Source organism: Limanda limanda, chromosome 6 (genome assembly GCF_963576545.1).
Source record: "Limanda limanda chromosome 6, fLimLim1.1, whole genome shotgun sequence".
NCBI classification, from domain to species: Eukaryota; Metazoa; Chordata; class Actinopteri; order Pleuronectiformes; family Pleuronectidae; genus Limanda; species Limanda limanda.
This window is the reverse complement of record NC_083641.1, coordinates 19,163,356-19,186,888: the sequence shown is the minus strand read 5'-3', so window position 1 is coordinate 19,186,888 and position 23,533 is coordinate 19,163,356. Positions and strand designations below refer to the sequence as shown.

The 23,533-nt window shown below is 40.9% G+C and overlaps 2 protein-coding genes across 2 annotated transcripts in view; one reads left to right on the top strand and one right to left on the bottom strand.

Annotated features, from left to right (window-relative positions):
• The window catches only part of ppm1lb (protein phosphatase, Mg2+/Mn2+ dependent, 1Lb), a 53,534-nt gene extending 44,150 nt beyond the window's left edge, over positions 1-9,384 (bottom strand). Inside the window, exon 1 of the mRNA XM_061073697.1 lies at positions 8,919-9,384. Within this exon, the coding sequence (XP_060929680.1) occupies positions 8,919-9,317 (399 nt within the window). The 5' untranslated portion in view covers positions 9,318-9,384. The remainder of the gene's footprint in view (positions 1-8,918) is intronic.
• A 2,932-nt stretch (positions 9,385-12,316) lies between these two features.
• nmd3 (NMD3 ribosome export adaptor) lies at positions 12,317-22,327 on the top strand. Its single transcript, XM_061072951.1, has 16 exons — positions 12,317-12,368; positions 12,781-12,867; positions 13,773-13,907; positions 14,061-14,157; positions 14,702-14,782; positions 15,619-15,747; positions 16,216-16,306; positions 17,018-17,096; positions 17,735-17,831; positions 18,317-18,434; positions 19,464-19,609; positions 19,970-20,082; positions 20,632-20,704; positions 20,937-21,043; positions 21,546-21,616; positions 21,807-22,327. The coding sequence occupies exons 2-16, from the start codon at positions 12,824-12,826 to the stop codon at positions 21,938-21,940; spliced, it is 1,515 nt and encodes a 504-aa protein (XP_060928934.1). The 5' UTR covers positions 12,317-12,368; positions 12,781-12,823; the 3' UTR covers positions 21,941-22,327.
• Positions 22,328-23,533: the final 1,206 nt, after the last annotated feature.

Here is a 23,533-nt window from a genome sequence, read left to right as displayed (position 1 = left end):
TCATCTTTACACAAACAGCAAAGTCTATTGTTCATACAGATGAAAAAAAGTTGCTTATTGTCTGCTGAACACATTATCACCATCTCATCACTCACTGTGTCTGTCAGCAGTTTGGTGCTGATTTGATAACTTCAGTTTTTAGAGGCTTTTTGCTGAATGGCTGGAAGTGAACCACAATAGTTAAAGTGTGAGCAATAAAATCAAAACAGTGAGCCAACTCTTAACAATCACACTCAATAGAGCTGAGGGAAACTGCTGAATCAGGGGATAATCCACTGTGAGTTCATCACTGTGAGAGAACCATTTTACAGTGACATGATTCACTCTCAATATAAAATGATTAATTATACTCGATAACTATATATAATGAGTGTGTTAAAATCTAATTTTAAAAACGTGCTCTGATTGAAGATGTGATGTACAATAGGGTAAAGAAGGTGTCTGGTCTTGGGAGGCCCACGAAGCAAGAATGAACATTCAAGAAGGAGAAGCTCCTTGTGCAGGATGCAACACACACACACACACACACGTTTTTTAGACAGTTTCCTTCCATATATGAAGAACGCAACAACATCATTAAAATGTGTGGAACTATCAGGTAAGGGGGGGTGTCTGAGATTAGCATACAGGAAACAGGACATGACATTTGAATCATGCTGCAGAAAAATAAATGACATTTTTTGTTTACATCGACATCGCCATCTGAACTCATCACAAAAAGCTCCTGAATCTGATCTTTCAAATTTGACATCTTCTCTGTGCATCTCTTTCATCCTGAAATATTAAATTTTTTTGGGTCCTTCACATATTTTCTGAACCTTTTTACCAGGGGGCTGGCAGGAAGATGTCTGGAGCTACTGACTCTCACAGCCCCTCCAGAGCACTTTAGTAAAACATCTAGACTTCAGTGAATGTCTGAAAGCAGACATATACATATACTCACATACTCAGCACACATTGCTGTCCTTGGTCTCCTCACACTCACTCTCTTCATTTACTCTCCCTCTATTCCTGTAATGCCAACAGTGCAATTAGTCACATGCCAACTCGTTCTTTCATCTCTCCACTGAGAGCAAGCTCAGGAGGAATTTAAACTGCTTAGCATCTACACTACACAAGCCATCTTTTGCTCCTGCTGTAAAACACAAACAAGCACACAATCACATTAAAATCCTCCCAACATCGACCTGTCTGACTTTGAAACGACCTTTACCTTCTACAGAACCTTACCTTCTTGAACTGCGCCGTTCGAGTGCTCTAAACGCTCCTGTGCTGTCCCGCTTTGCAATTCAAGAGATGAATAGTGAAGGTGAAAATGAAGGGGGCCATTCAGCCCGAGTATGAAGCAAAGGTGAAGTAAGGACAGGCTGAAAAAGGACAAAGAGGGTCCGTCCAAACAAACCATTGTCCCTGTGATTATACCAGTTTTCTCCCCTCCTTCTTTACTCCGCTCTCTTCCATCACCTCCTTCGCAGTTAGAGACCTTATCTATCACAACCCAGTCAAACACAAACCTGTGATCGAAACTACATGAAAGAGTGAGCGCTGCACAGGAAAAGAACACAGCAGAACCAAATCGAAGAGGATGGCAAAATAAAGAGAGAAAAGCAGCCCCCGCACTCCAGTTAAACGGGCTCGTGGAGAATGTCTTCTCTGTATTTCACAGTTAAGATAGATTTGCAGAGCCCGAAGCCACAACCTAACAGAGAGAGCAGACTACGACTCACTCGTTACATGTCAGTAAGCAACAAATAGCTCATGTTGCCATTATATGTATGGAGAGCCCAGTGTTATCACACTCATGCAGGTTATTCCCACATGTCGGCTAAAAATAAATCTCCATTTAACAGATAAATCTCAACTAACATGACTGACGACGTTCACACTAAACACATATTTTAAACGCTTTGAAATTTTAATTTGCGTTGGTGTGTGAGTGGGTGTCTGCTGCAGAGAGGAATTTCGTTTTCCTGATGTTATCTGCATGACTCTGGCTAATGATTCAACCGCAAGTTAACTGATCGGTTCCAGCGAAGTGGAAAAACTCACTGAACTCACGGAATGATTCAATATTCTTCCCTCACTTTTTAACATTTACCTCTACCGCTCGATTATGTGGCAGATCAACGCTGTTTGATTTGTGATTTGCCATTATGGGGAATAGACTTGGTTTTCTTGAAGTAAGAGATGACATGATGGATACCAGTTATGTTTCTGCACTGCTGGAGATTAACTTAGTTTAACATAGAGACTGCAAACAGGGGGGGATTGCTAGCACAACACTGTACAAGTGATAAAAGTACAACTGCTAATTAACATAATATACTCTGTATAATGATGGCGGTCATATCTCCCACTATCCGGAAATTAAACGAAGATATCCTGGATGTGAACGTCGCCATCGTGCGTATGCAGAGCCAGAGTCTGTAGTCGATCGGGGAGCCGTGGTATCAAGGTCCTGCCGATACACCGGCTCGACCAATCGTGAGTCAGTCTCAGCTGTCAATCATGACGTTTCACCCAGTTTCTATGCATTATTTAAACCAAACTTATTAGAAAAAGAAATCGTCCACCATTGAGATAAGAACTACCTAAACTTACAGAAACCATCTTTCAGAAATATACATTGAAAATGTACTTTGACATTTTAGTTTGGCTAATGACCCATCTGCTTAAATGGAGGAGGCAGGATTTACGACCAACACTAAATGCAGCCACCAGGTGGCGATCAAGACACTTTGGCTTCACTTTTGGGGTGCTGTCATATCCATCTTCATATAGAGTCTATAGTTATACCTTGTTTGTTTAATCTGTACACAAAACTAACTTTGAAATCACGACACGTGGTTTTACAATGTTTTATGCATTTAAAATATATCAAGCCAACTATTACCAGCCTAGGCCACGAACATTGTTTACAAAGAAACAGTTACGCCTTCATACCGTTCTCTTGGACCACAAATTATTGTTTCAACATTTTGGTTTTAGTCAGGATTAAAAGCCATAGACCAATTAAAGTATTGCCTACAGGCAGAAGTTGTTTTCTTTGGACAGAGCCATGCTAGTTGTTTCCTCCCAATGTTTTCAGTCTTTAAGCCAAGCTACGCTAATCACCTCCTGGCCACATCTCCAGAAATCATGTGCAGACATGGGATCGATACCAAATCTTCTCATTTAGTTCTCACTAAAGAAGCAAATAAACATATTGTCTAGGATAAAATATTGATAAAATATGTTTTATAAAATATAAAGAGCTAAATATTCATCATCTCTTTATCATTTCCATGGGTGTGATTGCTTTGCAAGTCAAACGTCTCTTCTAATTACAATGATTTCTAGCCTTAAAAGCTCCATTTACAGCCTTAATCGTTGCTACCTGCATTATCAATGATGCCTGATAGCACTGCAGACAAGGGAGCAGATTGTTTCTCAAGCTAAAGGGAAAAATGGTCACCAGATAAATTGCACATTCCACGAAAAATCCATTAATTACTTGAGTTAATATCCATCTGCAGCTTCTCAGTGGGTCTTTTTCACAGCAGACATTTTGACCTGTCACAGGTCCAGATGTTACTGTTGAGCAGTTTTGATGCCCCTGCTCTGTTTAAAAGTAAAATATTTACTTATTCACACCTCTGCTTTTTTCTATTGTCACAAGCCAAAATTTCTTCTGTGAAAAAAAACCTGTTGCGAGATTGCAATGCTTTTCTTTGTGTCACATGACTGTGAAATAAACATCTTTTTGATTTACAACTGAAGATCTTACCTGAGGCCACAGGCCTGCTGCTCATGACAGGATCATCGGCTCAATCTCAAGTTCGTATCAGACCAGATCACAGGGGCGTTACCGATTTGATGCTGCTCTGAACACATTCTCTTGCCTGTTGTGTGAGGGGTTAACAGACATAACCTTTTGCCCCTTTTCCACTGGTCAAAACCTCACTATCACACGCTCAAATCTGCCCCGACCAACACTCACTCCCATCTGGCCTTTGTCTGCAACAGGAATGGATACAATGGGCATTCACTTCCAGGTCCAACGACTGTGCACAGGTTTTTATTGGCTCTGGCTTCGATTGACAGTGACTGAAACGAGAAACGAGACATGCTAATTTGGCAAGACAGCGCCGTCGAACATGACATTCCAGGGGAAAAAACAGAAAGTCTCTTCCTCTACTGGCGATAGGAAAAGGAGTCAATCGCCTTTTTTGACCTGCATTTAATTAATCTGCGTATAGGTGTGAAAATAGGTATTAATGTCAGCGACTGAATTGGAGACGCCCTGATTTCGAATAGTAAATTACAAAAAATTTAATTTATTTAATTTATAAAAAATGTATTATTGAAATCAGAGAGCATGAAAGGAATAGCGAATGGTTAGAGAGCAGAAACCCCTGGTATAGCCGATCAGAGCCAGCTGACCGGGACACGTCACCAACCAGATGTGGTGCACTTTTGTTTAAAGCCGAAATTAGCTGCCAACAGCGTAAACGAAAGTTTCCTTGTGGACAGTACAAAAGGAGGACAAACTTCTGGAATTGTGGCAACCGTGATTGTTTAATGAGTCCTGTTGTTTGTGCAAAACAGTACACACACAAGTGCAACCATGTTTGTTTGTATTCTGAAGTCGCGATTGATCAAGTTTCTCTGAAACAAGTCTTTGGAATGTGGTGTGTGGTTCTGCGTCTCCGCTAGACTGTCAAGTGTGTTCTGATGATGTCTGTAATCTACCACATTTAAAAAATCCTCTGAGGCGCAGCGGGCATATAACAAACACAACGTTCTTAATTTTCGGACATTTTAAAGCGTTTGATTAACCTGCAAAATAATCAGAATGTTTTTCAATGATTAATGACATCGTTATTTGCAGCCCTAATTGAATTTGGATCCAATACTTATTCCCATGAGGTTTCCATTGAATCACTGCTCTAATTAACTGACACCCTCAAGTCCCAGTGAAATGCATTTTAAATTTGTGTCCATTAGAGTAAAGAGTGTCCAAGACCTGTTAATGTTGACCAGGATTCTCCAACACTAGACAGATGTTGACATAAATCTGACACTGCTTTAACGACTGTGTGTGTGGTTTGGATGAGCAGTGTGTGCTTGTGTGTGTGTGTGTGTGTGTGTGTGTGTGTGTGTGTGTGTGTGTGTGTGTGTGTGTGTGTGTGTGTGTGTGTGTGTGTGTGCGCGTGTGTGTGTGTGTGCGTGTGTGTGTGCGTATGTGTGTGACGACAGAAATGGAAGTGACTGACACCTTACTAACTAGCGAGCTGAGGCAGCCAGTATTCCTGGTGTTGCCCTGGGACACGAAGCATCACTCTGCTCCATTCAATGCCCTCTGGCTGAAAAAATTTAAATTTACGTAGCAGAGGAAGTTGCTTCTGAGGGCTGCTGTCTGGCAACCATTTCTCTGACTTCAAAAGAGGGCGTGGGAATGAAGACAGAACAAACTGTTGCCCGTGGACATGCAGCGATGAAACAACCTACTGCATACATGAACAAATCTTACTCGCAGCCTTGATGCTCTCCCACACACTCTCTGCTTTTTCTGTCTCTAACATAAACATATAGCTCCTATTTATTTCTCCAAGCCTCTAAACCATGAGTGTGGTATCAGCGGCGGAGCTCTCAGGTTAGGTCACCAGTGTCTAAAAAGGAACATTGCTGAGAAAAGAAGAAAGAAAAGCAACGAAGAAAAACGGCCACAGGGGAAAACAATCCAATGACCACTTTTGGTCAAAAGCTGCAGCAGTCAGCACCACGGACTAAAATTTAATTTCCCCTAAAAGAACAGCTATCCTCTTTGCCTTTGGCTGCCTATTTTTAGCATGATATCGTTCAGCCTCAATCAGACCACAGCAGTCGAACTCAGGATGAAGACAGTTGCTGTCAGGCCCCAAAACAGCTTTGAGGTCTGCAGCAACCACACCGGCTCCATATCAGTTTGAATCCCTGTCCATTCTAACACGTCTGCGAACGTAAATCACATGACCAGCCATGCACGCGGAGTGGTGGCATGCTACACTTGATTTGTCATGTTGCGTTATTCACCAGTCGGGTCGTTTGATAAGAGGCGGACAAATCAGCGAAGACTAAGTCGCGATGGAGAAAACAGAATTCAGTAAGCAGTTGTGAGTGTCTAGACATAGTTTTGAAACTTCTCTATTTTAAAGCCTCTAGAACTGTTGAGTAGTGTTGATGGCCGATGATCCAGAGTTGATGCATTTCTAAACAAAATCCTTGTGTTATGGAAGTAGTCCAAGAAGTGTTTCTTAAAGTACAAAAAGAGATAGAAAGAAGAGGGAAGAAAATAGAAAAGCCTGTCACACTTGGTTTGAAAGCTTTATTTCTATGTGGCTCTGTCACTTGTACTGTGCGCTGAGGTCACGGTTGTATATTCCTAAGAAACAATGGCAGTGTTCAAGCATGCCAGGACTTCACCACACATCAGTGTTTTCATGCTCATGTCTGACCGGGGCGTCATCTCTGCTGCTCTTTGTCCCTTCAACTGATAACTTCGTGTACGGCTCTCGCTTTCCTCTGTGTGGTAAAGCTGTTCCGCTGCTTCCCCCTGAGCACGATGCCATGTTCATGCACTCAACGTCCAACGAAGCAGAAATAAAAGAGATTTCTAAGATGTCAACGAGTATCTACTGTGGGTGGACAGCGACCAGCAGATCAGTGATCAATGACCCATTTCAGTTGTGCTCCCACCATACTGGCTCATCCAGCACTTTCTATGCCTCTGAATCATACAAATGTGAGTTCATCCTCTTCCTGCCAGCTATAATCGTGTTAGACCATGGGGCATATGATGCTTTATCCCAAAAAAATGTTGTTTGGCCGACGTACCCGAGCGGTAGATATTTTGAGCATAATTTTGAGCTGTAAATAGACAAGATGTAGTTCTCCTGCCATTTGGAAGAAAGCTGTGAGTGTGTGTGCTGGGCTGTGGGAAGAAATAATGGGTTGCTACACACTGTGGGCCCTTTCCTAACATATCCACTAAGTTCAATAACAAATGTCCAAGGGTGGATCACCAGCTGGGTCCACGTTTTTACTATATCTAGTCGGATTTGTACCAATTTAGCTGGAAACTTGTTTGGGACGAAAGAACAATGCCATCCCTTGCAAGCAAGATAAATGGGTTTTTCTTTTTGATGCCCTGTCTGTAAGGTGGTAAAATGAAATTTACAGTCATTTTTCATTTCGGTTTTGCCCTATTTCATACAAGAAAAGATGCAACAAATGGGCAAGTGTAGTTTAAAGAGGAAAGCAACAGTAAACCTGGTTCTAGCAGTGGGACGAATGGAGCATTAATAAAGCCTCAGCAGCAAAAAGAATCCCCCTGGCAGGTTGATGTGACCCTGCAAATATCGCACTGCTTCATTGCACCTCTACATATTTGTATCATGCAAATTTACTATCATGAAAATAATATATCAGATAGATCCCTTATTCATTGGCTGACCCAAAAATTGATCTGAAAAAAATGTAATTCAGTCAATTGATCAAAAACTAGGTTTAGCTGCTGGACTGATCACCTCTGATATGCATCCAACATCGTTTTCAACATCTAATAATTCTAATAACCAATTTAGTATGTCTGCAAAATAATGTGTTGTCTTTATGATGACACTTCCATTTTAAAAATGCATTTTTCAAGAGTCAGTTTTGGTTGAAACAAACTTAGATTCCCCTTTTGTCTACCTAGTGGTAAAAAAGGTTTGCAAGCAGACATAAGACTAGACCAGACGTAGAGGAGATGCCCACAAAATACTGAAAAATACAAACTTCAGTATCACTTAAAGCATATTTTCCCACATCTCAGTTTGTGGCCACTAGAAATTAAACTACTTGTAAGTTGTTGTCTTTATTATGACAGTTCAGGAAAATCACAAAAAATAAAAAATGCAGCCAAACTTAGATTCCCTTTTTGTCTCACACATGGCAATTAAAAATTGACAGTGGGGTTTAAAGCAAAAGATATGACGACAAAATGCTGACAAAGCATAAAAGTCAAATGACAGTTTTGTTTTGAAAAAAAAAACAAATATAGATTCTCATTTTGTCTCACTCATGGTAATTGAGAGTAGAGTTAAAAACCAATAGATGTAACCACAAAACACTGATGAATACACTTAAATAATAAATTAAGAAGAACACACTTCACAATATCACTTAAAGGTTCAGTGTGTATGATTTAGTGACATCTAGTGGTGAAGTTTCATGTTGCAGCTGAATACCCCTCAACTCACCCTCCCCTTCCAAACATGAAGGAGAACCTGTGGCAGCTTTGAAAAAACTCGAAAGGTGTTTAGTTTGTCCGGTCTAGGCTTCTTTAAAAAACATGGCAGCGGCTCCAGATGTAAATATAAAGTATTTAAATATAAAGGACCCATTCAAGGGTAAAGAAAACAACAATTCTAACAATTTAGATGATTATACATTAGGGAAATAACCCTATCTCAGTGTGGGGCCCCTGTGAATTAAATGAATTGTGAGTTGTTGTCTTTATTTGGTTGGAAAAAAAACAACCTCCAGCAAAACTTATACTAAAAACACTCTTCATTATAACCTGAGGCATCTTAACACACACTTTAGGGGGGCCACATCTCAGTGTTGGGCCCCTACAAATTCAACTGATTGGAAGTTATTGTCTTTATGCCAAAATGACAGTTTTGGTTTGCTCCTCTTGTCTCACTCATTGTCTACCAACTTGACAGCAGAGTTGAGAGCAGACAAAAGACATGTCCACAAAATACCCTCTTCAACAGAACTTAAGGTATCTTGACCCACACTTTAGGGCCCCCCACATCTCAGTGTGGGGCCCCTTGGGTTTTGTACAGAGACATAACTTAGACTGTGCGTGGGAAAGCCTGAGGACATCATCCTCGCCTCCACAATGGACTCACCTCTCCTCCGTGGCCGTCAAAAACACCGAAGATAGACGGGTGGCTCTTGTTGACCACGTCGGTGAGCACCTCGAACCGGTCCTCCATGTGGTCCCTCCGGCCCTGGATGGAGTACACGGCCGCGGTGCTGCTCTTGAACTCCCAGGTCTTGGAGAACTCTGCGTCCAGGACGTCCAGCCCTCCGAAGCGCTCGTTCTGCATCATCTCCGCCACCTTCCCCTTCACCATCTTCACCGCGTCCCGGCTGGACTTGACGATGGTCTTCACCTCGTCCGTGTGGAAGAAGTAGCTCCACAGAGCCAGGCTGATGCACAGCAGGAACAGGGTCTCGGGTCTGAGCAGGAAATAACGCATGATCCGACCTAGCAGGGACAGCAGGGTCATGGTCTCCTCTAGCATTTATCTATCTGCTCGCAGGGGAGGTGGTCGCGGCAGGTTGAGGAGGTCTCACTCCATCGTGGTCTCCTGGGTGAGCTGCTCCGGAGCGGGCACACATCTAACCGAGAGGGGGGGGGGGGGACACGGAGATTTCACGGACTCAGCGTCTGACACTTCACCGCAGTCTCCAGCAGCAGCAGCAGCAGCGGCGGGTTGGAGGTGTTCGATCCCCGGCTGGTTCTCTCTCTCTCTGTCGCCCCGCAGTGACCATCGGAGGAGGTCCCGGAACAAGCGAAGCCTCCCCGGCCTGGAGAGCAGGTCGCCCGGGTGCAGCGGTGGAGACAGAGAGCCTGGTGGTCACGGTCCTGGGAATAGAGGAGTGAGCTGAAGTCCTCACATTCTCAGCTGCTGCCAAACTGAGTGAGAGCCGCTGCTGCTGCTGTCCATACAGCCCGGTGCTGCCTTCAGGTGCACCGTACAGCCCGGTGCTGCCTTCAGGTGCACCTCGGAACACTGTCCCCCCCCCCCAGCCGAGGCACACCAGACCTGCTGGGGCGTCACAACACCCCAAAGGTCATGCATGAGCTGCTCCTACAAGTTCACCCAAATATATCAGCAAAATACATGTAACTTAGGTTAAGTAAAGTTAAGTAAAGTTGAGTAAAGTTAGGTAAAGTCAAGTAAAGTCAAGATTAGATAAGATAAGATAAGATAAGATAAGATAAGATAAGATAAGATAAGATAAGGTAAGATAAGATAAGATAAGATAAGATAAGATAAGATAAGATAAGATAAGATAAGATAAGACAAGACAATCCTTTATAAGTCTCCCCAAAAATAATGTCATGACACTAATTAATGTCATGAATGTAATCAAACTACTCCTATATAAGGACATGTACGGCTACAAGAACAACCAAATCCAAATGAATAATCAACAAAATAAAGTTTTAAGTAAGGTTAACATAAGATAATATAAGATTAAACAATTCTTTATTAGTCCCACTATGGGAGTAATTAACCCTGCTATAGTAGCAAAAGGGGAACAGTAAAATACACACTCTGTGAACATTATAAATAAGTAAACAATAGAATACAAACACAAGGAACTATAAAATAAAGAAATATGTAGGCTATAATCATACAAACATGCTAACTGTATAACAGTACTGCACATATATGATATTGAAATTGCCCAGATAGAAAATGATGCATTTTATTGTTGTTGCAGCACTCAATAAACTGCCTCTGTGAATTTGACATGTATGTACATATGTTTTAAGTGTTACCTGTGTTGAAATGTGTCTATTTATGTTGATCTGTGCTGAACCGACTATGAAAACAGATTCATCCTAGGAGACAATTACTCCACAGTTAAATTATTTGCAAGAAAAGTATAAGTTTTCATCAGTTTTCATCAGTGTTCCAAGACAGTGCCTTGTCTTGGAGAAAATTACATATGTGATCAAAGGGAAGTTAAAGAAGATTAGTGAAATATGGGAAACTTTTATGAAATTCCTAGAAAATGACAGCACCAATTAAATAGAGCCAAACCTTTCGTTTTTTTTCATTATTTGTTGTTATCAAAAGTAATAATAACCGCCCCAAATCCTCCTTCATGTAAGTTATAATGTTCAGATTTTGAAACTACTTTACTGAAGTATTGTTTAAACTTCATGCCAAACTGATGTTTCTATTATGTCCTATTTTACATCATGTATATCAATGATGTGTCTGTTATTGTATCAAAATGTGTAGCCTATACTAGAATGGTTTTTAACTTTAGATATTTCCAACAGCACCTGAAGGCATCCAAAGAACCGAAATACTACAGGTGCACACAAAGGCCACACACTGATTTATTATTAATGTTAAAATATAATTGACAAAACCTGATGAACTCAACCATAGTTGAGCACAGGATAACTTTAAATTGTCACCTGATCTTGAGATCCTGCCTTGTGGAAACCCTTGTGTCAGAATCTAGTCTCAAGACCCTGTCATACTGAATCTAATGCACAGAGAGTGGAATGGACAGGTAGATACAGGCCAGCGGGATAAATAAATATTATTTATATGAAATTAATTAATTATGAAGGATGAAAGAAGGTTCAAACACTGTAGACAGGTTTATAAACCTGAGTTACACTCTGAACTCCGACAAAATCTTCTTAATACATATAATCAAATGACGACTATGCAGGTGGAGGGCCGAGTGAAGTGCTTGAGTCTACAGAACCCTTTTGGAGCCTAGGGGGAAACAGCTTTGCAGCAGAATCCAATACAATTAAAGTAGATGTTGACAAAGGCCGACCATTTCTTCAAACGTAAAAAACAACAGAAAAATAACATTAAATTTCAGAGACACAAAGAACATTTAGGCTCAATGTTGTAAATACACATGGTGTATATGTCAAATCTGAATGGCGGAGCTTACGGACAGTTGGATGACACCACTCGATCAGTAAGGAGGCATTTTAGGGTTTTTTTCTGTTGTTTTTTTACATTTGAAGAATTGATCTCCAGTTACTTCGATTGTATTGGATTTGGCTGCAACACTGTTTACCCCTGAGGGTCCAAAAGTATTTTCTGGACTCAACCACTTCACCCACCTGTCCATCGGCAAATTGCTGACTAGATAATGGGGAAATTTGCATTTTTGGGTGAACTATCCATTTAAAGTGATATCTATGGAATTAGACTCAGGCATTGGGTTGAAGGAGAATCTTCTTTTTACTGACAAAGATACAGTGAACAATACATTTCCATATTATTTTTGTGGTTCTATGTTCACAGCACTGCCTTAGCCTGAACTATATAGTCTGTCATTTAAAGTAATAAACATTATGTGTGACCTATTCCCAAGTTGCAGAATGTCAAAACTGAATAGAACAAAGTTTTTTTCTCTCATATTCTTTCAGATTTTTTAAGTACATTAAATTTAACCTATTTTATTTGTTTTCAGGGAAATTTGTTCAGGCACACATAGACAGTCCCGAGGTCTTCGATGCCTGAGCGACGTCATCACTCCGGGTCCTGTGAGTGGAAAACGTGGAGGACCTCCATCACAACGTGAGTTTACTCTCTGACTCAAATAACTTCTCTACGTTTATTCTCACAGCCGCTTTTACAAACTTTAGCAATGGAATCACCTTTTTATAAAGTCTTGTACTTGTTTCTGGAAGAATTACTCGTCAGAAATAGCTTTTTAGCCTCTGATGCTAACTGTCTCCCACGGAATCTAAAGCATCGGTTAGCATGTGCTCCTCAAAGATTCAGAAATGATCACCTGTTCCTCTCTTTCCGAGTCTGAACACATCAGTAACGAGAATGAATATATTGTTGTTTTCTGCTGTTTGACATCATGTTAGTAGTTTTACGCTGTGCATCGCTACAAGCTAACGTTAGCTATTTATTAGCAGGGCTGCTACTGTGCTATCTGCAATTAGAGCCATTTAAATCTGACATGTTTCTGCTCTCACAGCTTCACAGAGATTCACTGACACGGATCTGTGACCGTCACCAGGATGGAGTACATGCAAGCTCCTGCCACCAGCAGCCAGGGGAACATGTGGGTGAAACACGGAAACCCACTTTATAAAGTTGAATATGCAGTTTTTATGGGAAAATCCCGACTCATTATAACATTGATCTAGACTCCAAATAACCCTAACCTGGACTAGATGTACCAAGAACAATTTGTGATTGTTTTGTGATCAGAAACATTTCCAATGAGTCAAAGATGTGATCGTGTTTAGCTTATTTTTTGGTGTTTCCACGAAATTCTGAACTACTTTCTCAGGGATAATCTGTGTCAGATTTAATAGTTGAAAGTGAAGTGGTTTCTGATGAAGTTGCCATTTCATGCTTCAAAAAAAGAAAATTTTTCACATTTTAAAGTAGATTCCAAACAGTGTCATGTTTGAGTTACTGGTTAGCACCATGTTACAGGAATACGAGGTACAGAAAGCTATCACACAGTGTTGTTGGACAAGTTTCCCATACCTTTCTCCTCAATTACTGAATGTATTGCTAATCACTATTATTAGTGATGGCTCTCATTAATTTATAGCACCATCACACCAGGGTAAAAATGCCCCCTAGACGATATAAGACCACATAAGTTTGACAGCTTTCTGGACTAGAAAGGGCTGATGTTTGTGAGCTGGTTCTTAAGTTTTTAATCTTAAAGCAAAGGGAGAAGCTTTCTAAACAATCTGGGGTTTTAGCTGCTATGTAGCACAATATTAACGTTATTTTGACACAACCAAAGATATAGATTTTAACTGACTTGCATACTATGCTAAATAGTGTTTAATCAATGACTGATTCAAAAGTTGAGGAAAACGATAAGTAAAATATATTGTAGGTGGTCTGTAGTAAAGTAAAGTGCAATTTGTTTTGTATTTTTTTATGTTTGTTACAATTAGTTAGATGACACATCATTTATTTGTACAAACGCTTGCTCCTCTACAGCCTGTGCTGCACCTGTGGTGTTCCTATTCCTCCCAACCCGGCCAACATGTGTGTCGCCTGCCTGCGTACTCAGGTCGACATCTCAGAGGGAATCCCCAAGCAGGTCACAGTAAACTTCTGCAAGCAGTGCGAGAGGTAGGTTTTAATGCATTTATTTAAAATAATACTGATTACACAATTGTTTCACTCCAGGAAAAATATATAATATAATTTTAAAAAGTTTTTCTTTTGTGGTGGAACTTTTCTTGGAAGTTGAGGCGTGAACGTAAATCTTCCTCTCTCATGCAGGTACTTGCAGCCTCCAACCTCCTGGATTCAGTGTGCCCTCGAGTCCAGGGAACTGCTCTCACTGTGCCTGAAGAAACTCAAGAGCTCAATGACCAAAGTGAGTGTGATACTTCAGATCCCCAGCCATTATTAATTTGTCGTCTGAATATATTAAGAATAATGCTTTAGTTGTTTCAATTAAATGTCAGAATATTGTGATTTTTTTTTTTTTATAACAAAAAGTTACTGCTTCAGATCTTTTGATTAATTCGGCCTGTTGTCAAAAGTCCAAAGATTTTCAGTTTACGATGAACAAATCTTTACTCGGGAGAAATCAAATCATTGAATGTATCTGATTTTAGTTAATCAGTTCTTAAAATATGTGCTGTTATATTTTCTGAAAATTACCAATTGGTTAATTTAATGCGTTGAGCTCTAAAATAACTATAAAATTGAATTGGTAATATATAATAATAATAGTATTAAAATTGATAAGAATAATAAACTGTAATCTCCATAATAATAAGATTATTTGCAGGTCTTTTGTGTCCACCTTATGTTTCTGACTTGCCATCACATAATGCACCATGGGTGCCACAGCACTTTAGTTTAATCATGGCTCATGCTACTTCATGGACTCAACATCCGCCCTCTCCTCACAGATTCGTCTTATTGACGCGGGCTTCCTGTGGACGGAGCCACATTCTAAAAGGATCAAGGTGAAACTGACCGTACAGAAAGAGGTAAGAAAACTGAGTGGAGGGGATGAGTGGGAGAGTGACATTCAAATGACTTGAAACTGATGCGATGATTGTTTTTCTTGTAAAGGTTATCTGGACTCCTTTTTTAGGTGGTAATTAGTAGAAAGAACTATTTGTGATGGAATTAATATCTTTATTTATCGGCGACGAAATTAATCATGTGAATGTATGCATACATCCAGTTACCATAATAGTTCAATCAATCTTATTTTATAAGTATAGCCTATATTTACAAATCCCAGTTTGTCTAATGGGGCTTAACCAGGTGCGACATCCTCTGTTCTTAACGCTCAACAAGAGTAAGGAGGAAAAACAGCTATTAACAGGGGTAAAAAACTACAGACACCTCAGAGAGCCACATGTGAGGATCCCTCTCCCAGGACACACAGAGACAGATACCGCATGTAACTGAGAACATCAGCAAAATAACAGTATTTACTTGTTCTGTGTCATTGAGAATCATATGATGGCATTTAGATAAACTATATATAAACTCTTTAAAACAGAGCTGTTTGTTTTTGAGTGAGGTTTGTGTGTTGCCAGTAGCTGTCATCTCATCTCTTTGACCTTTAGTGAGAACCTGAGCTCTGTGTCTCTGAGCCAACTCTTTTGTTTTGCCGTCTGATGGTCTCCTAAATACTGTCTTCAGATCCCAGTGGTCTGACGTCCTCTTAAAGGCTCAAAAACAGAATAATGAAAACACAGTATCTTTTGCAAAACACCTGGTTATTAAATGAGTGAAGGCGCAGACTTGCCGTTGCCTGTTTGCCATGCAGGTCGAACGTTTGTTTGACTTGTTGCTGTGTTTGCTTCTTCAGGTGATGAATGGTGCAATCCTGCAGCAAGTGTTTGTTGTGGAGTTTGTCGTCCTGTCGCAGATGTGTGACGACTGCCACCGTGTGGAAGCCAAGGACTTCTGGAAGGCCGTGGTGCAAGTTAGGCAGAAGGTGTGATATTTGAAAATATATTATCTTCCTGCTTTGCATCATGCAAACTAGACTCAAAGCTTTCACCTTTTTAAAATAGTCTTAAATATGCTACGTATGCCTCAATACACTTAGTTCTATGACGTATTTGTTGATAAATTGTAACATTAGTAGTTAAACATCGGTAAATCTTTCTATATCCATAGAAATACAAACAAGTAAATGAAACTAATGACCTGCAAAGGTAATAACATCTATAACTTTGTAACTGTCGTTTAATTCTAGATGTCACTAAATTCTACAAACTGAACCTTTAAACTGGGGTATTTTTCTGAAAGGTCAAACATGGCAACTGGGTTAAGCAGCTTCCAAGCTGTTAATCACATTTTTACACCAATAATGTGTAAATATTGGGTCATGGGGCTTAAGGTAACTTTATGAATCTCTGTATCTCATAATGATGCTCAGATTTGTCTTTTTTTCAAACAGACGGCCCATAAAAAGACATTCTACTATCTAGAGCAGCTGATCCTCAAGCATAAACTCCACCAGAATGCCCTCAACATCAAAGAAATCAATGGTGAGTCAATGCAATATGATTAAATACATGCATTTTTTTACATGTATATATATCATGATATAGAAATCTTCAAAGGGACGGGCGTATTGTTTTCGTCAGGGCCTCAAACAGACTTACACTGAGAAGTGGGAAACTTCATTCATTACCAGCGTAACTAGTGTGGATTAGATCTAAGCAGAACATAATGATGTGTCCAGTGTTAATTACCTCTCGTTCGCGTACCAGACAGCAAGCCATGCATTCATATCACTGGCGCCGATCGCATCATACAGCTGTCCTCGTGTGGGCCTCAGAGGAGCATGCGTTGTGTGTCTAATCAGTGTGCTGTAATCAGAGCAGACATTCCATACCAGATTTCTGCAACGCAAGATGGCTTCAGACCCTGTTTAGAGACGCTCGGTGCCACAACACAAACACACACACACACACACGTCAGGTAGTGGGTGACAGCTCAGCGGCACCTCTCTGTGCTGTTGGACAGGACTGTGAGGCAGAGTTTGGCCCATCTGTGTAATTTAAATCAGCTCCACATCTCGGCAGGACTTGAAAGCTTCATGGAGGTTACAACATGTGGCTTCCATACGTTCTCCCATTGTCATCGTCCTTCCTGTGTGTGTGTGTTGTTTGCGTGCACATGAGTTCGGCAGCGGTGATGACCTGTGAAGTGCACCTGTGATTAATTTATTGGTGCTATTTTCCCATCTCTTTCAGACGGGATTGATTTCTACTACGGCTCCAAGCAGCATGCTCAGAAGATGGTCGACTTCCTCCAGTGCACCTCGCCCTGCAAGTGAGCAAGTGCTGTGAAAACGTTACCGCCAGGAAAAAATGACTACAGATATGTCAGCTAACATGTATAAATTGGCAATGAATCCTTAAATCATCCACCAGACATACATTTGATTGATTTTTGATATTTTACAGTTTAACCATAAACTTAATTAAGAAATCAGCAAATAAAAAACACAAATGGATTCAAATTTATTCAAATGTGTATAATTAGAATTAAGAAAATGCGTATATCAAACATAAAATCTTAATGTAGATGCACATGTTCCTTTGCATTGTTTATTCTGTAAAATAAGTTTTCATATTGGCAAACAAGAGGCTGACATGTCAGTGACTCCAATCAGTTGATTTTATCAGCTGAGAAGTTGCGCTCCGGTCATGATACTCACACAGTCCACATTCCCTTTTTATTTACCCAAATGTAATTATTTTATTTAATCTTTATGTAATCAGGCGGTCTCATTGAGATTAAGTTAGTTACTGGATCGTGTACTGCAATGACTAGTTTTACACAACACAGTTTTCAATCTGATTGTGACTACATAGATTCAGCTTTTATAATTTCATCCCATGAGGAAAAGATTTGTGAGAATGTAATGATATTCGTTATAGTAATGATCAATTATTTCCTTTTTAAAGGTCAAAGACATCCCAGCGCCTCATCTCTCATGACATCCACTCGAACACGTTCAACTACAAGAGCACCTTCTCCATGGAGATTGTTCCCGTCTGCAAGGTATGCACCTGTTTCCTCTCTCTGTTCTTCAGTCTAGGTGTATTTCTTTTTCCCTCACTCTCAATTGATCCACCGTTGAATGTGAGACGTTGCTCAGAGCTTCAGCCTTGACAGACCTGTCATGTTTCTTTACACATTCAGTGAAGATGTTATGTTAGAAAGCTGTCAAATGTTCCGCTGATGTGCAGAAACCGTCTGAACCCGAGGCTGGAATGCTGTTGTTTTTTACAGTGACAGGTGATAATAGGTCGAATTCACTGACTAATAAAAATGGATTTAGCAAAGGTAGGGAAAGAGATTTGTAGCAGGTGTGTTTTTATCATTTTAAATAGCTGCTTAATCCCATTTGACCAGTGGCTTCAGTTCCTGGGCTTAAATAGCCGTACAGGTTCAATTCAATACATGCAAACAGGACTTGGAAGAGTAGCGTTCAAGCAGTTGCTGTATTCTTTTGTTTTTGACTTTGTGTTGTGTTTGGTTGCCAGGACAATGTCGTGTGTCTCTCACCACGTCTCGCTCAGAGCCTGGGGAACATGGGTCAACTGTGCGTGTGCACCCGTGTCACCAGCACGATTCACCTCATTGATCCAAACACCCTGCAGAGTGAGTGCCTCTTTACACCACAAGAGTTTATCCTGTTATGTTATCAGCAACTCGTCATAAACATCATAATTATTATTATTTTAATATAGTAATTATATGATATTTTAGCAAGGTCAAATTAGACATTCAGTGACTTCCCCGAACAGCAAATCTAAGTCTTATAGAAAATGATTGAACAATAGATTGGCGGCATGAACGTGCAGCTAACAATCCTGCAGAACTGACGTCAACATCATAATCTCAAATCAAAGTTTCAAAACATCCTGCATACATGCCACAAAGAATAGAGGCTGGTTTGAGAGTCTGCCCTTCCCATTATTAATATGCTGTCCCTAATAAAGTGTTCAGTGAGTCATTGCTCAGCTTAAATTCTTTAAAGCAGAACTAAGCTGACCTCAGTCTGTTGAGCACATGTTCATCATCGTCGTTAAACTCAACAGCTTCCTTCTGCTCCGCGTCCCAGGAAAGCACGAGGCACGCGCTCAAGAAAAAAGCCACATTCTTGATTCTGCCTTCTGTCACAGCAAAGTGTGCTTATTCCGAGTGGTTTAAAATCAATGTAAATATGGTGACAATTAGTGATGAGGCCTTTCCTCTCTATCTGGGGTATTCACTAATTATGTGAGAAGCTGTGACGTTCCTCAGCAGAACGCTGACATTTTGGAAGCGGCCCACACACACACGTTTCTAATTACTCTTCAAAGAGCAGGCTATTTTTGTTGCAGAAAGTTTTTGAAGGAAGCTGAGGAACAGAAACGGCCTTGGAGGCTGAGCTCTTTGGTATATTTGTGCTGCAGTAGGCAATTAAGTTCTGTACTTAAAATATTTGTTGCTGTTTGTCTACTTGTGTTTGCTTTATTTGCATTATAGACAGAAACGTGTCATTCCTGTCTGGTTAAAAGATGCTTTGGCTGGCATATCCATTTTTATAGCTTAGTTCCCATATGGCTTTCAGATTAGAATCTTTAGAATTTAGAATGTGTTGTATAATTTGTGCTCAGACTTTCTGACTGATGTCTTGCACACTAGTTGCCGAGGTGGATGGGAACACGTACTGGCGTGCCCCCTTCAACAATCTCTGTAACCCGCGGCAACTGGAGGAGTTCATCGTGATGGACACTGACATCATCAGGGACCAGAAGCTGGGTGCAGGAGCGGGCTTGAGGTCCACTAGGGTGAGTGTGTCTGTGTGTGTGTGTGTGTGTGTGTGTGTGTGTGTGTGTGTGTGTGTGTGTCTGTGTCTGTGTCTGTGTGTTGTTGCAGAACAGCATTAGTGGGAACATAGCTCTCCTCTTTGGAAGTAAAATCAATAGCGGTCCATTACATTATCCCTGAACCTCCATGCTGGTTTCAACAGGACTGTTCTTTTAGGTGACGGGGGGGTTTAGGGACAATCTTAGCTCTCGTCCCTCTGTTTGGTTGTTGTGTTATTATCGATGCAACTGTCAAAATCAAGTTTGTGGAGTAGAACATGAGCATAATGGCTTTAAACTCATTTGTATTCCCTATTTTGTGTGTTTGTGTGTGTCTTACAGCACATCCTGGCTGAGGTGTGGGTTCAGAAAACATCAGAGATGAACACCAGTCAGCAGTATCACTGCCGTACATTCCTTGGCCACCTGCTCAACATCGGAGACATGGTGTTAGGGTGAGTGTCGAGGGTTGACGTCATAGTTTATAAAGATGGACGACGCATCTACACTTAGTTCCAATAACTAGATATGAAGCAAGTTATCCTGGATATGAACGCTGCCATCTTGTGCCCGTGCCGTCATTTGGAACCAGAGTCTGTGCAGAAGCTGTCAAGGTTCAGCTGATATTTGACCAATGTCAGTTCAGTCTCAGCTGTCAATCATGATGTTTCACCTAGTTTTATAGCACTGAATAACTAATTTTAAAAAAACTGACCGGGGAAAATGAAAACTTAAAAAAAACGAGTGACAATAACAACCTAAAATGATAAAAACCATCTTGAGGAAAATGGGCTTTTTAGTTTGGTCCATGTTCCATCCGCTCACATGGAGATGTGGTTTATGATCGATACTGCAGACAGCCACCAGGGGCTGATCGAGATGCTTTGGCTTCACTATTAGGGAGCCGTCATGTCCATCTTTATAAACAGTCTTGGGTTGACAGTAAAGACAGATCACAAGCAGTGAGTTTTACACACATTTCACATTTACTTCTCATCCCTCAGGTTCGATTTTGCCAACTCCAACGTCAATGACGAGCACCTGAATAAGATGAACCCTCACCGCGTTCCTGATGTGGTAAGACTCGACCTGCACTTCTCTGAACATCCTCAGTGAATAAACTTGAGCTTCAGACACCTTTAGTAGCTGTTGACTTGTTTAACACTGACCTCTAGTGGCAGCACATTGAACTGACTGTAGTTTTGAAAACATTCTGGGAAAAGATGTTATTATCCCACACAGATCCACACAACAAAAATAAAGTCAGTCTGTTTCAGTGTTGTAATTTGTTCAACGGGAACTGTGAAAGGTGCTGATAAAGAAGAGCTACGACCGCAGCAGGAGGGTGAAGCGCAGGAACTGGAAACTGCAGGAGATGCCCAGAGACCGTGAAGACAACGACACAGATGACGAGAGGTGGGATTGTAACATAAATTACATAAATCTAAAGTAACAGTTTAAGCTTCACAATTTTCCATCTCAATCAAAACCTGTCATTTTCTAAAGAGCTGTCTCTGATGATTCATTATTTTGCTTTCAAAGCACAGGGCTAGAGACATAGTTTTCATATCGTGAGCAAATCTTGACCAAACCCTAACCCGACAATGCCCTTGTCTGTGTGCGGCTCGACTTTTTCTTAAACAGCTAAATGTTAAACAAAAGGGAGTGAAGAGGGCATTTGTCGGGAACTAATTTCAATTGCGTACTAATACACGTCGTGCTTTAGTTCAATTTCATAGCACCAGGATAGTGTCTATTCAAGTGACTCAAAATGAAGCTGAGCAGTCAAGTCATTGTTTTTAATTGTTGATGAATAGTTGGATACCTCGCCAAGAATGCCATGTATCCTGTGCTTGTGTGTTTTTTCTGTCTTGCCATGCCACATGGGTTTGGTCTAAATGAGCTTTTCTGTCTTCAGACAATACCAGGACTTCCTCGAGGACCTGGAGGAGGACGAGGCTCTGAGGAAGAATATCAACATCTACAAAGGTGAGCAGCTGGGACACCGCACACCTTCCTCTGCATCTGTTTCCAAAAAGACTTCAGCTCTACTGTGGAATTATTTCTATTCTCAGGCTTTCACTCATTTTTTGTCCTGATAGAAGTCATTGCACACAGTTAATTATTGATGATTTATTGGATAGGTAATGATGAGATGCTGGTTTTGTTTTGATTTCAGATGCGTCAAAGATCCCTGTGGAGAGCGACGCCGAGGATGATGGAGCGCCACGTATTTCCCTGACGGAGATGCTGGAGGAGCTCAGCCTATCAGACGCCACAGGAGGAGATGGCGCCGACATGATGACAGAATAACCAGTCACCATCAGTGTGTCACTGAGGGCTCATCTGTCAACCACAGGTCCACTGATGAGGCGGTCGTACCAATGAAACAGACCGCTAATTCTGAACTGACACGACTGATGAGGGATTCAAACAATCGATTGAGGCTTTTTGTTGATTGAAATGAATCATCACAGTTAAGTCAGTTAAATGTGGATTATATCGGTGCCACTAAGTAACATAAGTTTCCTCTGAGAAACGGGACCTTCAGTTACTGGACCTGCAAATTTAAGATTTTAAGTCATTTCTCTACTACTCTTCTCCTTTTGTGGTGTATAATCTTTGAAGTGAAGTATAAATGGAGTGACTATAGTTTACTCTATCCAATAAATATTTGCTCCTCTGCAAACTTTACACAAATCTCTCTGTGCAGTGTTTAATTTGGTGCGAGTGATGCGTTCAATGAATCAACGTTTTTAAGTGTGTTGCTGTAGTCATCCACCAGAGGGAGCTTTGGACCACTGAGAAAAAGGAGGCAGACCCCACTTGCAGTGAACTGATCCTCACCTGTTAAATGTTGTCATTTGGCTACTGTGGACACCCAGAGAGTTTAGATCTGAAAAACTCCAAGAGTTGTTTAAAATGACTCTAAAGAGCTGGGTTAATATCAAACTGTTTGGGTATTTTGAGAACGTAAAACCACAACAGTTCCTCACTCGATCTTCCAAAGAGCACTTATCCAAACCAAACTTCTATTCTTTAGTTCTTGTAGTCTCTAGATTAGTTGCATAACCTACTGTTGTGAAGCTTAATGTAATGGAACACACCTCAGGAATGTGTATCAGAGAGAATTAAGTCTGTGAGACGTCTCACATTCTAACATGAACAAGGAGGAGGTGAAGGAGGCGTCTTGTTTTTCACAGACCTGAGCTGGTTCTTAAAGTAAATTAGGTGAATCCCCTTTGGGTGTTTGTATGTGTGTGTTTGTGGGGTCAGCAAAAACAATGTAGACTAAGGGCTCCTCATCACCCTCCTGTTGAACTGATTTTCTCACCAACTTTCCCTGAGCTCAAACCGAGACCATTTGACCCTCAGTTCGTTGCTTCCAGACGTCACACACTTGCTGACCAGATATCAGAACACAAATGAGAAGTTTGAGCTTTGCCTCACACAACATGACAGATTGGGCTTTGATCTGATTTGAATACTAATTCCCACAGTACCTGTAGCGGAGCACATCACGTGAGGACCACAGTGGGTGAGCTGTGTCACAAAACCTTTTACAAAGAGCTGGTTAACATGCACATCCATTCATAAACCGGGTCCAGCTCTTCAAACCCATCCTCTGTCTTGTGACCTTAACAAAATCCATGTGCGTGTCCATGCGTAGCTGTTGTGCCTCTGCCCTGTTTACACGTCAATAATGCATCATGTGTATGAACTGAGCAGGTCAGCAAACCCTGGCAGGATGAGGAGATAAGGTTTCCTAGCTGTGTGTCTGATAGCCCCAAAACGAAGAGACACCTTTTCCCGGAGTGTTTGGGGTTTTTATTTTTCTCGGTTGAAGGAACTTCTCGGGTTATTCATTTCACGCAAAAACATTTCCTCAGTCTTGTTCAGGGAGGG

What these genes read in the sequence shown, in the direction of transcription:
- nmd3 (XM_061072951.1), top strand. Translation starts at nt 12,824, where the DNA reads ATGGAGTACATGCAAGCTCCTGCCACCAGCAGCCAGGGGAACAT. An exon ending in CAGTGCACCTCGCCCTGCAA is followed by an intron (nt 17,097 to 17,734) that starts GTGAGCAAGTGC and finishes TCCTTTTTAAAG; the next exon opens with GTCAAAGACATCCCAGCGCC. An exon ending in AGATTGTTCCCGTCTGCAAG is followed by an intron (nt 17,832 to 18,316) that starts GTATGCACCTGT and finishes TTTGGTTGCCAG; the next exon opens with GACAATGTCGTGTGTCTCTC.